At 44.3% G+C, this 21,574-nt stretch overlaps 1 protein-coding gene across 2 annotated transcripts in view; it reads right to left on the bottom strand.

The window, feature by feature from the left end:
* Positions 1–21,574, bottom strand: part of NT5C2 (5'-nucleotidase, cytosolic II) — a 62,546-nt gene that overhangs the window by 29,311 nt on the left and 11,661 nt on the right. For both annotated transcript variants that reach the window (XM_082764562.1, XM_082764563.1), the window contains exon 2: positions 13,608–13,728. In XM_082764562.1, coding sequence (XP_082620688.1) covers positions 13,608–13,708 — 101 coding nt within the window. In that variant the 5' untranslated portion in view covers positions 13,709–13,728. The remainder of the gene's footprint in view (positions 1–13,607; positions 13,729–21,574) is intronic.

The raw sequence follows: 21,574 nt of genomic DNA, 5'->3' as shown, positions 1-21,574 counted from the left end.
GCTCTCGGCAGGGTAATTAGAAACCCAAATCAGCGAGGCTTCCTTGGAGGAGGAGTGACACGGAGGGGGACGAGCAATGGAGACGGTAAGTGCAAAATCAAGTCCTCAGATATTCTGCAAAGCCCACAGAAAGCCCCGGCCGTGCTCGGGGGCAGGTGGCCGGCACGCCGTGCCCCTTCCACCGCCCGTGCCAGGCTGCTGAAGCTCGGGTTTTAGCAGCAAACTGCTCCCATCTAACTCTCACGCTCCTCTGCGAGCCGTCTTACCTCATCTCTCACCGATGTGCTCCTTGTTTAGTTTGCAGCAGTCTGATTCATCTACCAGCCTGAATCATGTTACACAATTCCTTAAAAGCTTGCCTAGTACAGATGCAGTTTTACTTGGATCTGATTTGACTTCAGATGATCATCGTGCCTGAAGCGAGCCTTAAAGCACTGTATATCTTCTTGGACAGTGCTATAGAAAACACATCTGTGGCTAATTTAACTAGTCACTGGATATCGTTGTTGTTCCACACAAATCCACTTGGAATAGTTTCTCTGGCAATAGGCTGCTTTACCCCTAACCTTGCACACTCTCTCTGGGAGTCACAGTTTCCTGGCAAGCTGCCTGCCTCCGACAATGGGGCTTGTCACCGAGGGGCCAGGGAGGTTAGCGATGACTATCTTTTCTGATAGATTTATGGATTACCTAAACAAGACAAAATTATGGGGGGGGGGGGGGAACAACAAACAAACTGCAAACCGGTAAAGAAAAGCCTTTTGGAAATGAGAGATGAGCTCATAAATCACTAAAATTCGCTCTTGAAATCGCTGGCTTTTGAGTAGGTGGAGCACATTATCCGAATCTGCAGTTTGAATCAGTGATTGTTTGTCTTAACGTCTCGATTGCTCTGATTTAGAAGCAGCCAACACCAAATCTTATTTAGCACTAAACGCAGTCCCGTACTTTGTCTAATGAAGATGATTACATTCTCTTGCTGCTGATGCCAGGAAGCACTATTTATTATCTAATTCCAGCACATCGTTTCTGATCTACTGCTTGTGCAGTTTGTTTCGAAAAGAGAAATTGAAGAAGGAATAACCTACCTCTGGGAAATGCTAGCAACATTTTTTGTCCAACCTGGGGAGTCCAATTTTGTTCTTTCCTTTAGGCTCAGCCCCTGGAGCATAGTTTTCCGTCAAAGCAAAACACCCAGGCTGCCTGTCCCCCCTCTGAACGGGCCAGGAATAGGAAGGGCAATTTCAAGAAGCTCAGGAGCCTGGAGAGCGACTCAGAATTGCAACATTTGGGAACGGTTTCCCAAATGAGGACAAAAAACAAGCACTGCTAAGACGGAGCTGAATGCGCTTATAAAAAGGGTAATACGGCGGTGCCTGGGAAAGGCGAAAACAAGGGAGCTGTGACCCAAGAGATCGCTTCCAGTCCAGCGTGCCTATGTTTAGATGATGACGACACCAAACTGACCAAAACCACGGAAAGATCTCTGAGCCTCGGACATTTTTGCATCACTTTACTCGCAGCGTATTTACAGGCTGAACCCTGGGAGTTAAGAAAATAAAAATTAAAATAAAAACAACTGCACATGTTGATACTGAAGATCTGGAAAAGTTTCCTGAAGGTGATGAAACAAACAACATCCATTAGCATGTTTTTATTCCAGGACAGGTCTTATGACTAAAAGATGAAAATTACTATACCAGCCCCGTCTTGGTAACAGCTGGGGAAGATTGCTCTTTCTCCATCAACTTGTAAATATTGCCTGTGACCTAGAAACTGTATGTGGCAAGGTCTCATCATGCCCCGGCAGTCCGCAAGGCCTGGCAGACTTCAAGGCATCCAGTGAGTGATTTGACAGGGCAATTACTTCACCCACCAGTGCTAGAGTGAAACTGAGCAAATATTTAAAAAAAAAAAAAAAACAACAAAAAACTAACCAGGGCTATTGCACAACGTGTTCAGGACAGGAAATGAGAACGCTTGAATCGATTTAAACTTGGATCTGCAAAGGCAGATTAAATGGCAGGCTAAACAGGGGCACGGCAATTGGAAGCAATGTCACTTATCTGCTGTGGGCCCAGGCAGGTATTTGGTTACCTGTAGGTGCTCAGGACCTCAGTTTCAAATCTTGATAAAGGAAGATATCTTCCGTGCATGGAGCCCTCCAGAAACAAGGGGCTGAGGAGATACTTACAAATATTTGCTCCCAGAAGCTGACCGGCTTAGCTTAATTCCGGGGGCTTACCCGAAGTAGTAAATATCTACAGAATCCTAGAAACTAGAGATAAAAGTTGAAATTAAACCACCTGGAAAGTTTCTGAGAAGGGAAAGGTGCTTCTCAGAAGCTGTAGCCTGGCCCCCTCTGTTTCAGAGCTGGGCTTGGATCCCACCCGAAGGGAGGCTCAGCCTGATTTTGGGAATACCGCTCCGATGCGTCCATCGGCTAAAAATGTCACATTTCCACAGGAAATCTGGTATAGAGAGAAGTGACAGGAGCTCCTAAAGCCTGCATATTAATAAAAGGTCTAGGGCAAGATTCAGAATAGGAAGAAAACTAAGAACGAAAACTAAAATTCAGCAAGGAAGTTTTAAGGAATCATTTTTCCACTCGTTACCATCGGAAATCACACTTTCGCTTCCCTTGGTTTTGTTCTTTTCCATTCAGAAAGCAATCATTTTAACTAGGAGCAGTGGAGTTAAAAATTAAGCCGATCTGACCACTTAACAGCACCGGGCAACACGACAAACCAGCCGGGGGCACGGCACAGAAACACCTCCTGCAGCCCCTGGTGGGCCCAGCTCCTCAGCCCCACACCTTTGGGCATGCAGAGCATCTCCTCCGCTAGGGCACTGCTTTTCTCTTGCCTTCACTTGTCCTTTCCCAATTAAAAAGCGAGTTTTAATGTGGCAGGAGACAGAAGCTGGAGCCCGGCACAGACCTGCACCTTTAGAAAAAGCCAACTTCAGGAGCTATCTAAGGGAAACTGTGAGGCTAATTTGCTCCCCGAGCTCCTTCTCAAATATTAAACTCTGCAGCTTGGCCATAGCAGAAGGCCCTCAGTGATGACAGTATTTATTTTCTTTTAAGCTCTAAGAATTGTGCTGAATAAGAGAAAAATGCGTTGTATGGCAAAGAAGAAGGAACTGCTGAGCTCGCATAAAGGGAGTCACAGAGCCCTGATCTCCTCAGTGCTGCAATTCACAGCCCTTTATATTTTTCCAAGCGAACTGATCTCGGTTTTGTTACTGTTCTTGTCAATCAATTCTGAGGCAGGAACCTAAATCCCAGCCCTTCTCAAGTAACACAGGAGAGGAGCACATGCGGAGAGGGAGAAATGTTTTTATTTTGTTGGGGCAGAATCTCAAACGCCTGCCGTGCCCCAAATGCAATTTCCATGCATAATAGGCCGGTAACGTGAGCAACAAAATAAACAAAATGCACCAAAATTATACAACTATGGAGGACCTTTGGCACATGGCTCATAGGCAAGGTTTCTGGAGCAGAGCACTTCACAGGGATTTTCGAAACGTGTCCAGAGACCTCGCAGCAAAAAGCATTCTTTGTCAGGGAAGTGCTTTTTACTGGAAATTAAATAAATACAAAAGAAAACTCGCAGCAGTGCTGAAGGGAAGAGCAAATGCAATGGGAGCTGGCTATGCTTGATTTACATTTGTGCTTTAAAAAAAAAAGATCGTGGTGGACAGTTGGCCTCGAGCCAGCCATGAAACGGGGACTAGCCAGAAGGCTCCGATTCCTGCTTCCTCAAAGTTTAGGCACTTTGGTTAATCTTCACTTTATGGACAACTTCCGTGTTTTAATAAGCAAGAAGAGTTAAAAAGAAACAAGAGGGAACTAAAATGGATTAGCTTTTAATAGCCTCCTATAGCCAAGTTCCCCACAGCCTCTTTAAAAAGGCTAATAATGTAAAAAAATAAATAAAAAATTCTCACACCACTGTTACGACAACTGGATGTTAGTTACCAGTTAGTCCCCAGCCATGTGGTTAGAGACGTCCCACTGCGTGACACTGTGGTTCTGATCGCACGTGTCCTCCACCAGCAGCAGGCAACTCGGATGAATCCCTCACTGACCTCACCCACCTGGAGCAAACTTGGTGAGTTACCTTGAGAAGGACACTAAGACATATCAAAACTTCAATTGTTGGATGTTTTGTTGCCCGTCTTAGAGGGATAAAAAAAATAAAGTGCTTTAAAGTACTAAAAATGATGGAACCATTCTTTTGCTGAGTCTTGCCTCTTTATGCAGGTACTGACCATTTCGTATATTATTATTTATCACAGCATTTGGGGTTATTTTATTTATGTTAGATCTTTAGAGTTCTTTTTTATTCCTCCTTCAAACGAAGAGGAATATTCTGACAGGTCAGTAATTGGATTAAGAACCAGTGCTTGGGCCTGAGATTTAGTTAGGCAGATGAAACAGCATCAGATAAGGGACAGAGAAAAAGGACATCAAAGTTTCACGGCCACTTCTAGTAACATTTCCAACATACTGCCTGGCAATTTCTCAACACTAACTAACCGTCCTTGCACAATTTTAGTGACATAAGAGTGGAAAATCAGGTTACGACTGCAACTTAAGAGTCTGATGAGGCTGTATCCAGAAACACGACTATGACCGCTTCCCTCTGAAATTCAGCAGGAATCAGATGGAAGGAGATAGCCTTGGCCATTTCTATTTCCATTGTTTGGGTTTTCTTCCCAGGCAACAGCAAAGTGCCAAGAAGCTCACATATGGATTCCATCCCAAAATAACACCCGTCTGCTCCGTGAAGCTATTAAAGCTGGGGATCGCGGGACATTTTCAATGCAATTTCTTTATTATTAATTTGGCAAGTGTTCTGCTTTCTCATAAGCTCGCCCATTCTGCCGCCTTAACACCCCCTCTCCCTCCTCCCTCCGATGTCCAAAGCACTACAGCAAAATAAATAGAGGCACATGCTGCCCACAGCTCCGCACATGCCCTGCACGAGCCCCCGGAGGCTGCACCAAGACATATGAGGACAGACCGCAGCCGGCATTGCCTACAGAGCTGCAGCATTTAAAGTTGGATGGAAATACATCACCTACCAGAACGTCTGATCAGAGGGGTACACAGCATTTTCAGACCAGTAACCATGATTTTTTCTCATTCGCCACCTGAATCAACTGGTATTATGAAGAGACTTTATATATAGCTACCCAAATGGATAAAGTTTCAAGCCTCTTACCCTAGTCTCGATAACATTTCCAGCTGTTTGCAATCACTGATGATCCAGCATCAGTAAAATGAAGAAACAAGATCAGCAGTGAATATCCCCAAGTTTACAAATTCCAACAAACTAAAACGTGCCTTAAATACATATTTAAGCCTAGAAAGCAAACCAACCGATTTCTAATCCTTTTGCTTTGTTGTTACTAAAGTATATACCACTGTTTTTTAGCCAGGATCTCAGAGTCCATTAACAGCTTAAATTACTTAACTCATATTACCACCAGAAGATGCTTTAAAAGCAAACTGAAGCATGTAAATATGAAGCAACATATCTGAGAGCCTACGAGCAGTCTGCAGCAGAATTAGGATTAGAAATGATGATGCCACATCCCCTGAGCCAGCAAGTAAACAACACCGCGAGAAAACAAAACTAAAACAACAGCAGAAACCCCACGTTCGGGGTGAGAAGTCTCAAATTACTTTGATGCAAAATGGCAAAAGCATCCCCAAGTCTACATGTTTAACAAAAACGCCATCACAGCCTCACTGCCCTGTTAAGCCAAAACCATGGAATAAAAGTAAATGCAAATACCTGTTTCCTGGATCTTGGTAACTGTCAGTAACAAGAGTGGATGGCACACCAACTTTTTCCATTATTTGCTTTAACTAGATGTGGTTGCTATTTAAACCCTAAAGAGCTATGTGAGATAATCCAGAGGGTGCCTAGAAGTGCTCACTCCGAGTTAAAAAATAGACACTAGGGCAATTTGGTGGCTCGGAGTCAACCTAGTTCTTGCCTAATTACAATCAGGTTAAATGACAGTACTCCTCCAGAACAAATGACCTACTGATTATCCTCTACCCGGAAAAGTCAACAAGCCCTGCACGAGGGAGGTGGCCTCACAGCCACACACACGTAGGAAAAGCCACCTACCAGCCACGCATCCCTTTTATTTCCCAATTAAAATGTATGTTGCCAATAGTGCAGCGATGTGGTATCCTCTTACCAATGACCTCTTCTAGAGAATGAATAACATCGAGCTTGTATATTAATTCATCTTTAGACCTCACCTCCCGCAGGCGCCAGCAGTGTTGTATAACTAGGTTTGTGGATGAGAGTAACACCAGCCAACTTCAAGTCTTAGTTAAGTGATCAGAAATACCCTGGCAAGACTAAACCACCACTTCTCCTCCCCTAAAGATTCTTCTAATTCTTGTTTTTGCTGATGTAGTCCTTGAACTCTACAGCACAGCACTCACATTCGTGTTCTCAAGCTCTTTACTCCCTCAAGAACCTCAACGCTCTCATTTCTTAAGCAGCTATACAAATTGATCCAAACACCGAGAATAAACCCGGGGAGGAAAGCAGCTCTAAATATTGATTTTGAACATTCATGCCTATGGCATTCAGACGTGGTTCTGATATAGTCACTATCCTCTGAGTCACTACACCAGCTGAACCAGTCTCAACTGGGATTTCTGCCAACAGTGTTGAGCATCCATCCATCAGGTATGATATAGTAAGAAGTGCAACACGTGAAAAAAACAGATTCCCTGTTTGAACAACCACAATAAGATATGGTAACTAGAATGGCATTTTCAGAGGTCATTTTTTTAAAGCTTTTCAGAAATTTAATGCCTATGAGAGCATTTTCTATAAGGTAAATTATTTTGCTTTCACTGGAAACTTTTCCCTGTATTTTATGCTGCTTCAACACTTACAATTCAAGCATATCAAATCTGCTCTACTTCATGAGAACCAGAAAGTGAAATCGATTTGGTTTAAGTATCTCCTCTGGTATTTCAGTAAGCATGAAGTAAACAAACAACGACACAATTTTTTACAATTTCACACTTCAGAAAGCCAAGCATTACTAGCAGCAGCTAGAAAATCCCAATGAATGACTTTGAGCCCAAGTGGGCCTCCATCACTGGTATCAAAAGCTAGCCCCAGTTATGCTTATCCATAAATGTGGCACTGCCGCTGAGCCCTTCCAGCCTTCCAAAATCACTGAGACCAGCTTAATTTATTTATTTTTTAACCTTTAATAGCTTTAAATTCAATTATCTCTTTTGTTTGTTTGTGTTCCTAAGTCACTTTGGGTTCATGCTTCCAAGGTTGTTTTTTTTTTTAGCTGCTAGGATAAGAAGAAAAAGAGAGACAAAGACAAACAGAGACTGAAAGAGAAACAGAGAGAAAGAAAGAGGAAGAGAAAGGAAGGATTCAAACACTCACAGGATTCCAGCCACTGGTACTTTACAAAATCTAACAAACTAATGCAGGTCTGACAACAAAACTGAAATATTTACTAGTCATACACAAAACGTTTTATGAATCTTGACACAATACCTTTTATCTTTTTAACAAAATTGACAGTTTTTCAACAATATCCAAGAATCAGAGCAAACTGGGATCTTACTGAAACAACTTTATGTCCTAGAAGTGATGACTGTGACAAGCATATACATTCTACATGTGAATAATCATTAAAACACTAAAAAATAAAATATAAAACAAGAAAAAATAACTTAGCTCCTACTCTGTCATGTTAAGTCTGAATTTGTTTTTTAAGTTACAATACATTTATTAACACTAAGATCACAAAAAATACCAGAAATAGAAATCTGACAACACTGCCTCTGGAATGAGGTTGTTTCAGATTCTTACAATACTGGATTATCAAAATAACTCCCATGAAACTGGTACACCAAAGCCATTAATAGCCCAGATTTATACTACAGTCTTGGCATCAGGTTCTCTCATTCTCTCTCTCTTGATCCCTCCCTCCCTCTTTTAAAGAGGATAGTGATTTCAAAATGAAAATGTGCCTCCCCTTAATGTATTTCGAATGTTGTGCTTTCCATTAGAATTTGAAGAGCGAGCAACATTTCTGCTCAATCTGTTTTGAATAAGACATTTCTATGTGCTATGACAGTATATTGAAACTGTGAAAGAGGCTGATTTCAGACTATCAGATCTCAGCTCCTCTTGGGAAACCCTCCTTTATATGAATGCATTGTCATTTTGTGGAGGAATGGTTAAGTGAAGTAGGTCATGTGAATGTTGAGCAGCTAGGAGGTCACGAGCTAACCAAGTATCGAACACAGCTCATATGAGCCTGAGAAAGTACGTAAATGTGGCCTGGGAAGGAATGTACGTTCTGGGAGGTTTCAGGGAGGTTTCAGGGAGGTTTCAGGTACAAGGACATGATATCTGTTGGTGGTCTGGGAAAGTACTAACTGTGTTATTTCGATTGATGGGGGTGGGAAACTAGCTGATAAAATAGAGAAATGCACTAACCAATCATGAGCTTAGCTTTTGCAATATGTATGAGCTAATTATATTGAATTAGATAAAAGACGACTGAGCTATCCAATAAATCGAAGTTCACTGATCACTCATATTGAGCGTCTGTGTCTTCCTTCCGTCGACAACAAATGTCCTCGCAACAAATGGCGCCCAACGTGGGGCTAATCTGAACGGGAACAGGGACATGCAATACAGGAACAGGGACTTCGCTGGAGTTGAACCTGCGCTGGAATTGAACCTGCGAGCCACGGTTGGACGGAATACAAGGACCGGTCCTGCAACGCAGCTCAGGAGGTGAAAAGGATTATAAACTGCTGAATCCCTGCACCCGAGGCCTGAAAGGTGAATGGAAAAGAAACCTGGAATACCCGCACCCGCACCCGCAGCTCGGAAAGGGAGTCCTCGCACCCGGGATGAGCCTATAGAGGGTCCCGCCGGAAAGCGTCGCCGAGGTCTTTGCAAAGGCTGCAACGGTACCGACGTATATAAAGGTATGGAGAGACAAGCGGCGTATGATTTGCTCAAATGCTTTTTAGAAAAGCGGAGCACACAGCTTATAGACTGCAAAAAGGATTTACCAGGATTATTAGCATATGGGGTAGCTAAGGGTTGTTTTATCAATCCTGATACAGTTTTTGAACAAACAGAGTGGCGTAAATTTGGGGACAAATTGTTTGATGAAAATAAGACTGCTAAAAAATTATTGAAGCCTTGGAGAGCAGTCACTAACGCCTTAGTTATACATCAGGCTGAGCAGAGAGTTACTGCTACCGCTACAGAGCGACTGGGATTGCCGGGAAGTGCTGGAGCTGGGGATTGCCCACTGCTGCCTTCAGTGAGAACGATAACGCTGCCTCAGGGGGCTACAGGGCAATGGGAGCCTCCCCCCCCTCAGTCACCGCCACGAGCAGCGCTGCACTCGGAGTTCCGCGGAATCGAACGGCAGCCGACCCTCACCGTGTGGCGAGTCGGCACAGAGCAGAGGGACGGACATCAGGACCCTGCAGCCTGTCTGACGTAACCATGGAAGCAGCGGCGGCTGTGCTGCTTCTCTCTGGCATTCTTTTTATAAGAGGTTTACCTTGCAATGAAAAAGGGATACTAACTGGAGTGTTAATAATTGTATGTGTTATTCTTAAATGTCCAGGTATTTTGTGTTGAAAGTATTTGTGTAAGGATAAGGTTTTAAAACAAAGTGTTGCAAGTCACTTCAGGAGGAACACAATGAGAGACAATACTTGTTTGTTTGGTTATGATTCTAAGTTATATTGGCTGCACGTATTGTTTGCTTATCATTCTAAATTATATTCTTGTGGTATGATTGAGGTTGTGGTATGATTGAGAGTGAGATGTGCAAGAGGCCTCTGAGTGTACAGTTGTGCTCTGAGTGTACAATTGTGCTCTGAGTGTGCAAGTGTGCTCTGGGTGTGAGTGTGCTGTGTACTGTGTTAGTGAGAGCGCATTTATTGCCATAGTACAGGCTGAAATCATAGGAAATTAGTACTGGTCAAGCAAAATCATGTTTCACAAGTATGGGGTCATTGTGTGAAGTAGCCACTAGGAGAAACTTAAGGGAACGTACTGTTTAAAACTTTTTGATCAAAAATGTTATAGAGATTTTGAAATGGTGCCAGAAACAGGTACCCAGTGGATCACTGCAAAGTGGACTGAAGCAGCTTTAGAATCTGCACACGCCGAAGACGACCAGGAAGAGGTTCCTGATAATTATTCTGACAACGACGTGGGTTGTGACACCTCGACAACTGTCAAGAACAGCCTTCGATCACCATCAAGTGATTAGGTTTAAGTGTGTTACTATTAAGTTGTGTTACTTACTATTAATTGTGTTACCATTAAGTGCTTACAGTAATTGTAGTGTTATTAGGGTTAAGTTGTATAGTTGTGTTATGTTATGTATCCTTTCAGAACATGCTTGTTTGGGGTCCCAATAGGGGATCCAAAGGAACTGAGTGAAATGTTAGCACCATATTCTGCCAGTATTACTCTACTCAGTAGATCCCTTTCTGCAAACGTCTCGGATGGAGTAGTTGCTGCCCTGCAAGCTCTTAATAACTCACTGCCATGGGACCCTCAAGAACTGGATCTCCTGGGGTCTGTGGTAGTAGGGAATAGCAGTAGTAACTGGACACAAACATGCTTTGTACTCAATGAAGGGAAACAAAATAAAACACACTGGACCAACATAACATCGAGGACCCTTGGATTTGAGGCCAATGGACATTACTGTGGATAGAACAACACCGGGAACATTAGTGTACCATTTGGGGCGTATGGAATAGGTGACACCAATTCGATCTGGTTTCAAAGTCAGGCCAAAGCTTTGCCACCTGGCATGTTTTTAATCTGTGGGGACCGTGCATGGCAAGGAATACCAGCTAGTGCTTTTGGGGGTCCGTGTTACCTAGGACGACTCACACTTTTCGTTCCAGATTTGCACTCGTGGAAGAACTCGACAGGGAGCAGAAGAATTAAACGAGAATTAAAAACTTTGGGTTCTGACTGTAATGATGGTGTAGAATTGTGGGGTCCAGCAGAAAGATTCTTTGCTTCTTTGGTACCTGGTGTGGGAACTGCACATGCTTTGACTAACATTAATAAGCTTGCTTGTTGGGCTGTTAAACAATCAAATGTAACAACACAAGTTCTTTCTGAAATGTCGCAAGATATGGAGAGCATAAGACATGCTGTATTACAAAATAGGGCCGCTATTGATTTCTTGTTATTAGCTCAAGGACATGGGTGTGAAGATGTAGAAGGAATGTGTTGCTTTAATCTCTCTGATCATGGGCAATCAATTCACAATCAATTGAAATGGTTAAGGGATCATACACAAAAAATTACGATACAGAATAATTGGTTTGATGATTGGCTTAAATCTGTCTTTGGAAATGTAGGGGGATGGGTTTTTTACTTAATCAAAGAGGGACTTCGCCTTTTGCTTATAATTGTATTGATTATAATTGCTGCACGCATAGTCTTTAGCTGCTTATCTAGGAAACTAGAACAACTCACAGAGAAGGTGTTTATAGCCCAAAATAAAAACGGGGGAATTGTGGAGGAATGGTTAAGTGAAGTAGGTCATGTGAATGTTGAGCAGCTAGGAGGTCACGAGCTAACCAAGTATCGAACACAGCTCATATGAGCCTGAGAAAGTACGTAAATGTGGCCTGGGAAGGAATGTACGTTCTGGGAGGTTTCAGGGAGGTTTCAGGGAGGTTTCAGGTACAAGGACATGATATCTGTTGGTGGTCTGGGAAAGTACTAACTGTGTTATTTCGATTGATGGGGGTGGGAAACTAGCTGATAAAATAGAGAAATGCACTAACCAATCATGAGCTTAGCTTTTGCAATATGTATGAGCTAATTATATTGAATTAGATAAAAGACGACTGAGCTATCCAATAAATCGAAGTTCACTGATCACTCATATTGAGCGTCTGTGTCTTCCTTCCGTCGACAACAAATGTCCTCGCAACATCATTTACCATGGGGAAAGTAAAGATTTCTTACATGAGTAAGGGATGAGGACTTGATGAGGACTTCAATGTGTGAGTGAGCTCTTAAGGACAAGTACTGCTTCCCTTGGACTTTGTACTACATTTAGCAGACTGTCAGCACTTAACTAGAATAAATGTTGAGAAAATATTTAGGAAATAAATAAAAAGGCCTTACTCTGACTTAATTCACATCAGTCCAAATCAGGAGAAATGCTACTAAATCCCTAGGTAAAATTATGACACAAAGGGAAACCCATCAATGACTGCAACAAGGTTAAGATTTTTGCCAGGGAATGGTATAATCTCTCTTTACACGCTATTTATAGCTGCATTCATTAGGAGTTTTCATATCTTGACAAACCAGCTGACACAGAGAGACTCAAATAATGTCACCACTTAAGACATGCGCCCAAACATTATTCGCTGGAAACTGAAAAGCTTCAGAAATGTATCACAGGATCCATTACTTAGCCTTAGACACCGCAACTTGCACAACCTGGCCTATCATATGATGCTAAGGCGTTTTTCTCTAATTAGAACCCATTTGGAGAATCAGAGATATCTAACACTTCGAAAACACTTCCTCAGAAATACCACCGTGTATGAATCACAAATGCAACACGGCATTTAAGCGTGAGGTTCGCAAAGTTGACTTTTTCTATTTCTGTATCAGACTTGCATCTCCCCAGCTCCTGATGAATATGCTCTGATTATCATAATGCCTGACTTCTCAAATGAAACCAGCCCAACTTTGAAGATACGCCTCCCACAAACAGAACACAGACAATTACTAGGTCCAGTTGTTTTTAATGCCACAACGGCCCAGACATCTGATGAGAACGCAGACGGCAGCCGTCTTATGCTTGAGGCCATGGGCCTTGGGAGATGTGGGCTGAATGCTTGGCTCAACCAAACACATGAGCTTGTGAAAACAATCTCGTCTCTGTACTTTGATTCCAAAACGATAAAATGGCAGCGATAACATTTCTTTTATTCTGCAATCTTGTTTATTCAGACTGTAAATTTTTTTCACAGCAAAGGTGGTTTTAGGCACACCTACCAGGGAAAAGGAGGCTGAGATCTCACATGCTACTTATGTACTACTGTGGTGCACACAATTAACCATGATAGATATAGCTCTCAAACACTTAATTGCTGCTCACATTTGATTTCTTACTTTTTTTTTTTTTTTTTTGGTGTGCATTCCAGTGTCTAGGCTCATGCTCTCTCAGATTGTAGTGCAATAATTACTATAACACTTCTGCCACCTAGTATTTCTTGACTTCAAAGTTTAATCTCAAGTTAAATTTGGGGATAGAAGCTTTCAACTGCATTAAGCAAGCACACCCTCACTTGCTCTGGCACACGTACCTCAACTCTCCTGTTTTTCATTCCTGCAGGCAAATACTGTACTATCTTTTAAAATATTTTCCAACACTTTTGCAAGGAATGACCTTTCTGTTTTGTACCAGCAAGTAAGAAACAACAAGAAATGTGTTCTTTATGTGTAGTTTATTTCCCTCTCTCTCAGCTGTTTAGCTGTGGGGTTACACGCAAGACTTACCGGTGATAGGCTTCCCGGCGGTACTTTTTCAGAGCATGCCCATCCATGTTTGCAGGGAGATCTGCTGCATTCTGGAGTCGGTCGCTCCACGAGGTTGTCATCTTTAAACACTTATTTATTTCTGAAAGAGTCAGAAGAGAAAAGCTTGCTCAAGTTCAAGATCTGTTTCACCAGCAAGTTATCTGTTTCCTGGTGCTGAGACGCAACGCTACTCAGGAAGTCTTGCAAAGTGCCCAGTGGGATGAGCTGTGTTTGCAGGTCAAGCAAGATGCCTTCCTCTGAGATATTAGGTGAGAGAGGGAGTCAACTCAGAGCAGGGAGGGCTTCTCCACATGGCTGGAACTGCTATGACATTCCTATCCATCATGGTGAAAATGCATTTTGAAACAGGGACCTTGTTTTCCTTGCTGAAAAGGCATTTTCTTTACCTTTGAGTTGCTAATATCCAGGAGGGAGAGCTGACGGACACACGAGATAAACCAGGCAAGGTAAACCCTACAAACCCCACTGTGACCGACCCTGCCACATGTACCACAGTAAAAACAAAGAGCCTTGTCTCTGGCTTTGTTTCTCTGATCTCTAGGCAAAGACAATGCTTTGGACTGATGCCAAAGGAGCAGGAGCAATCGGAAGGGAAGTAGATTATCTCTGCAGCTCAGCCCCATTCAGGCAGAGCAAGAACCTGCTGCAATGCCGCATTCACCAGCAGATCTTCACCAACGCCCGCACCCCTTCACGAGAACCGGTTGTGAAAACTAAAGCAGGAGGCAGTGTTTCGCTGCAGGAAGGCCCTGCAGTGAGGCATCGCTCAGTGGGGTTCCTCTCCCACTGGTGCACTGCGAAGTCCTGCTCTTCCCATCCATCCCGACACGTGTCCTGCTGTGCCCCTGCCATGGGGTCTTGGGATTAAGCAGCCCCACGGTGAGACCGAGCAGCCCAAATCCTCAGCCACCAACACCACACGAGCAAAGCAAAGAATCAGCTCCACTCAGCCGTCCACAAGACCATCAGAGCCAGGGCAGAGAGCGGGGTGGGAGATGAGTCCCATAGTTATCCCAAATTAGGTACAGCATGAAAACTGCGGTCCTGTGCAACCCACGCAACTGCCAGACCGCAGGGCTTGCCTTGTTTGCTCTTCCTTAGAAGAAACAAAACCACCCACAGGCTACACGGGGAATGATACCATTTCTAGACACCTTTAAAAGATGACTGCCCTCGTCCTACAGAGGGGAACGAGGTGATTTCAGCGGAGAGGAGAGCACAGCGTGTGTCCACATTATTGTCAGTAGTCGCCACGCGCTCGCTCTCCTAGAGGAAATCTGTATCAGTTTTTAGTTCTAGATTTGATTAAAGACCAACAGTTGTGATTGCTAGAGCATCTGTCAGTGCACTTGCCTACTATTTGTTGGTCATAAAAATCAAACAGAAGGCAAATAGCTTGGCTGTAAAGAATATGTTCCTCCCTCCCCCTGCATTCTCTGCTCGTCTCCCAGTTACTAGAACCAACGTTTACAAACGCATCTGATGCCACATCCTAAAGGTCACCAAATTTAGGCCCTGGCAGGCAGCCCAAGGGGCTGCATTCCTCAGCTGAGAGCTCTCCACAGCCGGTTCCCTGCGGCACCCCGGGACAGGAGGTCACCGCAGCCGGAGGGCCGTGGGGCAACTTCCACAACAGGGCATGCAGGGAGAAGCAGCTTTTAAAATAGCCCGGGCGCAGGCCACTAAGGGCTTCCCAGTAATTACCAGCTATGCAAGCCATGCCCAAAGGCAGGTGGAAAGCAGGATGCAAGCACCAACCTGTTCCACTTGAAAGGCCGGGCACTGAGCCTGCAGCACAGCCCAGCAGGGGCACAACGGGCTGCAGTGGCCCTGCTGGAGGAGAGGATTTGGGAAGCGATGTTGTGCACGAGGACAGGCTCCAGGGAAGTGCATGAGGCAAAGCAGGGGTCTGCCGTGACCCCAAGAGTGCAGCCTCAGAAAGGGTTTGTGTCAGCAGGGGTGGAAAATCGGCTAAGCTGTGAACTGTGTTTCAAGATGGTCCTGATCATCAGCATCCTGGTCTGACCTGGAGCTGTTGAAAAGCTACTGACCTTGAGCTGGGGATTCACATCCGAAAGACACACACACGTTTGAGGCCTCTACATGGAAAGCTAAACAGCTCTGAAAAAAATGTAGCGTGGTTGGGCATGAGACCCTTAGAGAGATCTGGATCTCGGTCTGCTCGCTGAAAGAAGCCTGAGCACAGCTCCACACCACGTAGCAGGGCTCCACTAGGCGCCTTACCCAGTCCCACACATCTCAAGATTTGAAGATTTACACCCACAGCCAAAGGCAGAGCCTCTCTGTCATGCTAGCTGCTTCCCACCTCGTCTGCTTCCCATCACAGCACATTAGGCAAAGATTGGTGCACAGACACTGGGACAGGACTGCACCCGACGTCCATCCATGCCAGACATCTGATAGTTCCCCAACAGCACCTTGCAAAGCATCCTAAAATCCAGAACCTTAGCAGGTTACCTTTCATAGCATCTTTTCTAAAATGAGGAGTCAGTGAAGCAGTCTGGGCCTCGTGTGAAGAAACCCTCTTCCACCACAGGAGATATCAGACAGCGTGAGGCGCGTGCTTGGAATCAGAAATGGGAGCCTTGAGGAAACCACAAAAATCTGAGTTTCCATAGCTAAGCAAGAAAGGCCCGAATTATTTTAGTGTTCCAGCAGTATTTTGCTGTCGCTGTGATGAAGAGGGTTCAAAGGGAGGACAAGGTTTGTAGACAGAGGCAATGTCTTTTATTAGACCAACTGGTATGGCTGGAAAAAATAGACAAGCTCTTAGGCATACGAGCTTGTCTAAATTTCCAAACTCTATCAGTTGCTCTATTAAAAGATATTACCTCTGCCTTCAAGCTTTGTGGATTTATTTATTAAAACTGTTGTTTTAATGTCCGCATAGCCTAAAATAAGAGTCTAATGCTGAAGTTTTGGGTTACGTAAACTCAAAGGCACTCTCGCAGCTTAGCAGGCTCCACTGGCACTCCAGCAACAGCTTCCTGCTCCGAAATAAAACACTAACAACTCACAAAAGGTATTGTGAGGCCTCCTCCCCACCCAAAAACCTTACTCACGCAAGAAGTCGCACTGACTTGAATGAAATTCTTCCGGTGCTTCAGAGGTACAAGGAGCCTACCTGAGCGGGCATGAGACATGGGACCTGTTCCCTGAATGCAAATATTCCTCTTCGCCGCGGTGCCAACCACAGAGAAAAATAAGAAGGGCTGATTCACTACGGCCACTTGTAAGCCACTGGAATAAACATCTAAGAGAGCAGGCAGCCAGCCAGGCAAGATTCTCAACTCCGAGCAACTGAAATCCGATGCATCTTTCTTTAGTTACAAATCTATTTTTGAGATCAATAATCTGTAAATAGCTTCACGTAAAAATAGAAATCTTTACACAGATGAAGCATGTCAGAACACCTCCCCGTAATTTATTGCAACCATGCGCCTCGCTAGTGCCGTCCTAATTAAACATCTGATAGCACTTAGGGCGCAGGGCTCGTTTTGAAGAAGTATTTCAAAACTCCAAGCTACAATGCAGCACACATGCTTCTGCCCAAAAGAACATGACATTTTTAACATATGTTCTGTAATGAATTCACTTGTTTATTATATGGATAAGGTACTTACCCTAGTGTATGTTTTTCAGACACTCATACATGTAAGATAACGTGCTCAGTACCATTCCCCTTCAAGAGTTTTATTAGTTATTTTCTCATCTTTTCTTGGCCAGTTAGAAATTTCTGCATCTGCTAATACCTCGTGTTCAGGTAAAATGCGCTGCCCGTATTTTTTTCTGAGTGTGTTTTTAACACTTTGATGATGCAATGCCAAATCAGAGGCGTACACTAAAACGTAGGGATAAACAACACAGCAGTGACAATCCCACTTTTTTCCAGGATACTGTCCAAGAGCTCGTACAGCAGAAACCAAACCCATGGCTATAACCAGTCCCAAGGCACCGACCTGCCCTCTCCTCACACATTCTGCCTCAGGAATCCTTGCCAGCACGACCCACACATGTACACGTGCGTGGGCACAGTGAATGGGGACAGAAATAATCACACCTAAGGTTTGGTACCTAAAGGCTTTGCGTCCAGCCAAGGCAGTGATGCCCAGACCTCCTGGTGCCCTTGCCAAGCTCTCAGCCATTCCTCGCCCCTTGCTGCAAAATTGCTTCGTCCCAGGTGGCTTGGGGGGTCCCAGCAAGGGGGGAGTGAATGAATTGTGTTTGCTGTGTCTCTCCACTCTGCGTGTGCCATGCGGGAGCTCTCCCTAGAGGTGATGAATCGGTTTATTGCACTCCTCCCCGCACCTCACCTGCCTGAGGGGTCCTTCCTGCATGTCCTCCAAGAGATTTGGGGCAGCCAGGGAGGTGCAGAGCATTCGGAGGCCCAGCCGGCAGCACAGGGGAGGGAACAACCTCAAACACTCCCCGAGCTCCGGCTCAGGGCATCACAAACACACTGCAGCACGTGGCAAACTACCAAGGCGTCCCAGGGCTGCTAGGAGGCAAGGTAACAAAGAACTTCTAGAACTAAAAATGCCAGCTCAGGAGAAGAAACCAATCCAGTAGGTGGCGGTTCTGAAACCCAGGGGAGCTATTCATGCGAGCCACGTACCGAAATCTCGACTCACGCTCTGCTTAGGAAGAACAATACAGAGAAATGGGTGGAGGACTCCCCAGCATGTACTTTAATGTTTCCGATAACCCAGAGCCACCAGGTCCCAGATGCACAGAAGTCAGGGTGATCAGGGTCCAGGAGAGCCAACAAACCAAGCTCTGGACAATAGGATAAACCCCTCCTTTGGCTCCTGCTGGTACGGCATAAAAAAGGGGAAAAAAAAAGGCTTGTGACAAAGCAATTTGCAAAATTTTGTGGAGAGCTTTTGGAGAGCTAAGGACAATGTAAAGGTGGTTTTTAAAAGCGTAACAGGAATGAGAAAAATCCTACCAGCAGAGCAGAAGCATTATAGACCAGAGAGGAGGAATATTGTAGAAGGGGTAGAATTCTTCATGAGATATTTCTAGTTTGCATTTAATAAAAAGGATGATAATGCCAGGCCGGCATTAAACCCTTAATGAGACAAAGTGCTTCCCATTCATTTTGCAAACAAAGGGAATATTAAACAATACACAACAGACATGAACATTTTTAACGAGCCAGTCTGATAAAATCTCCCCAGGAACCCTAAAATAATTAACTGGATGTATTTCAGGCTACGTCAGCTTTACCTGATGCCAAACCTTGGAAATGGGAAACGCAGTGAAAATGGCAATGCTGGATTCAATTAACGAAGAATTAGAAGATAAAAAACAAATTGATCTCAGTCGAGGTATCGATAACACTATGCATCTAGTTCACATCTACAAATTTTGGGGAATTACGTGTACCTGCACACAGCAAGGCTCCCAAACCAGTAGACTTCTGATGTGCTCCAAGCTGCAGGGATGGCATGGATGCCAAAAGATGCTCTGGTCTGCCTCTGATCTGCAGCCCCATGCGCATACCCGAGCTGGGAGCTCACACACACAGCTCCTTCCTCTCCTTCCCAGCTCCAGACGACAGTTCAAACCTCTCTGTGCTACTGCCAGCACTGCTGCTTAGCAGCCAGTGGCAACTTGCTTCCAAAAGGTGTTTTCAATTAGTGATGCTTTTGGAAAACGAATATGTCCTCGACTTGAAACGTCTGGCAATGCTGGAAAGCCCCCGGTTTCCAAATACAAGTAGAGATGTTTGTAAATGATCTAAACCAGAAAATTCCCCTTTTTTTCCTCTCTGTGCCTAAAGGTAAGTTCTTCATTCGAAGAACTTCCACTTCTGGGTGGCCACCTCTTCGACGTAGTGACTTCAGGTCCATGATGGCAGGAAAGGACAAAATATCAGAACACTAAATTATTTCCAAAAGAAACATCAAAGTGTATCTGAGCTCCTGATAATTATCCTTGAGGTTGGCTTTAAGCAGGATAATTCTGTACGGCCAGGACAGGATATTAAAGAGGTAGAGACCTGCTGTTAAGGACCTGTTAACGATACCTACAGATGCAAGTAGTGAATTCACAGCAGATCTCACCTGTGCTTCATACAAAGATCTTTTATATAATGTTAGCCTCATACCACAGTCCTTGCTTGGAGGATTGTGCTGGTCCTTCCACCCCCAGCTTGCCCTTTCAGACGCTGGCTCTGGCAGGGATATCTGCTTCCCTTGGGCCCCACCACAGAGCTGGCCTCAGCGAAGCTGCGTTTCCAAGAGAGAGCTTTTAGTCAAATTGGTAAAGTATTTCCAGACACACACTTATCTGAGGATAGTCTGAGAGATGACAGTATCTCCTGGGTTATTTCTGCATGGGTAAGGTACAAGAAGGCAGAATGCTACTCGAGTGGCTTATGATAGGGTTTGATTTAATTTCAGGCTGAATTTTATCTGTGTAATGAAGCCAGATGTTAAAGAAATGGCTATATAACAACAAAGAGATAAAATATATTTAACAAAATTCTGCTTATGGGTATTTTTATCATTTCTACTGACAATCATATCCACAGAGTGGCTGTACGATGCCTAGAGATGTAGCAGCAATCCTGGACCTGAAAATGCATTAGATGCCCTAAAAAAACACAGATCAGATGAACCGGGAATTTTTTAGGGTGATCCTCCATTTCTATCCAAGGAGTTCTGTTTGGGTAGGAACTCCAAGGAGCATTAGTTATTTAAAATATTAAATATGACTTAATTATCATCAATTTCATGGATGGTTAAAAAGGAGTTCGGAAAAACACTCTGAAATCCACGGTGCAACTCTGCAAGGAGCAAACCTCAAACCTGACCCTCTCTGAGTACCAAGAGATCATCTCTTCTCCTCAATCATCTGTAATTGAGTTTACTGCCTTAAAATAGAAACCACAAATTCTCCAGTCAGCTAATGAGAATGTTTTCCAGCTTCTACAGAGCTCGTGCTTCTCAATATCTCCAGCAGAACTGCCATTTTAGTTAAGTCACTTCCAAAATGCTGCCTGTTACACAAGCAGTTTGTCAGGGGGAGTGCTGATACCCCATTTCTCTAAGCCCAAGGTGGCCAGCACCGTCCCACCGCTAGAAAAAAGAAGGCAGACTATCCTTAAGGAATGCGAGACTCGATCCAGAAGAGCAAGAGCCATGCCACAGAGAATAATCAGCAAACATGAGCTCTCACAGAAATGCTGTGACCGCAGGTCAAATCTGATCCTTGCATGTACAAGGCCACCAGGCAGGACTCTATGTGCCTGCCTGCTGCTGCTCCGAATGCTGCTGGAGAACTCTCTTCGGTCACCTGTCCCCATTCAAGAGCAATAGTGATTATATTGAGGAAGGAATAAAGCTATGAGAGAGAGTAAAGTCTGGAGTGGAAGCTTGCCAGTTTGCGGACAGCTGCTCTGCAGGTGATCTGAAATAGCCTGGAAGCGTCTGCACACAGGAAGGGCTCTTCAGTCCAGTGATGACAGGACACGAGCCTGTGACTGGAAATTAAATAAATCCACACAAAGTATTAACAGGGAGGATAATCAACTGCAAAACAAAATGTTGAGGTAGTTTTTTCTATCACTAAATGAAGGGGAGAGGATGTTCAAATCAGCCTTTTTTCACGGAGGCAAGAAATAATGCCAAAAAGAAAGTCACAGTAGGTCAGTCAAGCAGAGTATTGTGCCTCGGGTGACTCTTCCTCACCTTAAAAATGACATACCAGTGAATAACAGGCTGAGGCACAAACAGTCTTGGACAGAAGAATGGAAGAAACTCACTTCCTTTAGGAAAGGTTTTCTGCAGGAAAAGAGCACCGCAGCCTGCAGCAACCTCTGCTGCAGGATTCCCCAACTGCTGTCCAATTGACCACCTGCCAAAAGCAAGCACGGACCTGGCTAATAACATAATGTT

This window comes from Aythya marila (genome assembly GCF_965140915.1).
Source record: "Aythya marila genome assembly, chromosome: 7".
NCBI classification, from domain to species: Eukaryota; Metazoa; Chordata; class Aves; order Anseriformes; family Anatidae; genus Aythya; species Aythya marila.
The sequence above is the reverse complement of the archived record's forward strand: the minus strand, read 5'-3'. Positions and strand labels throughout refer to the sequence as shown.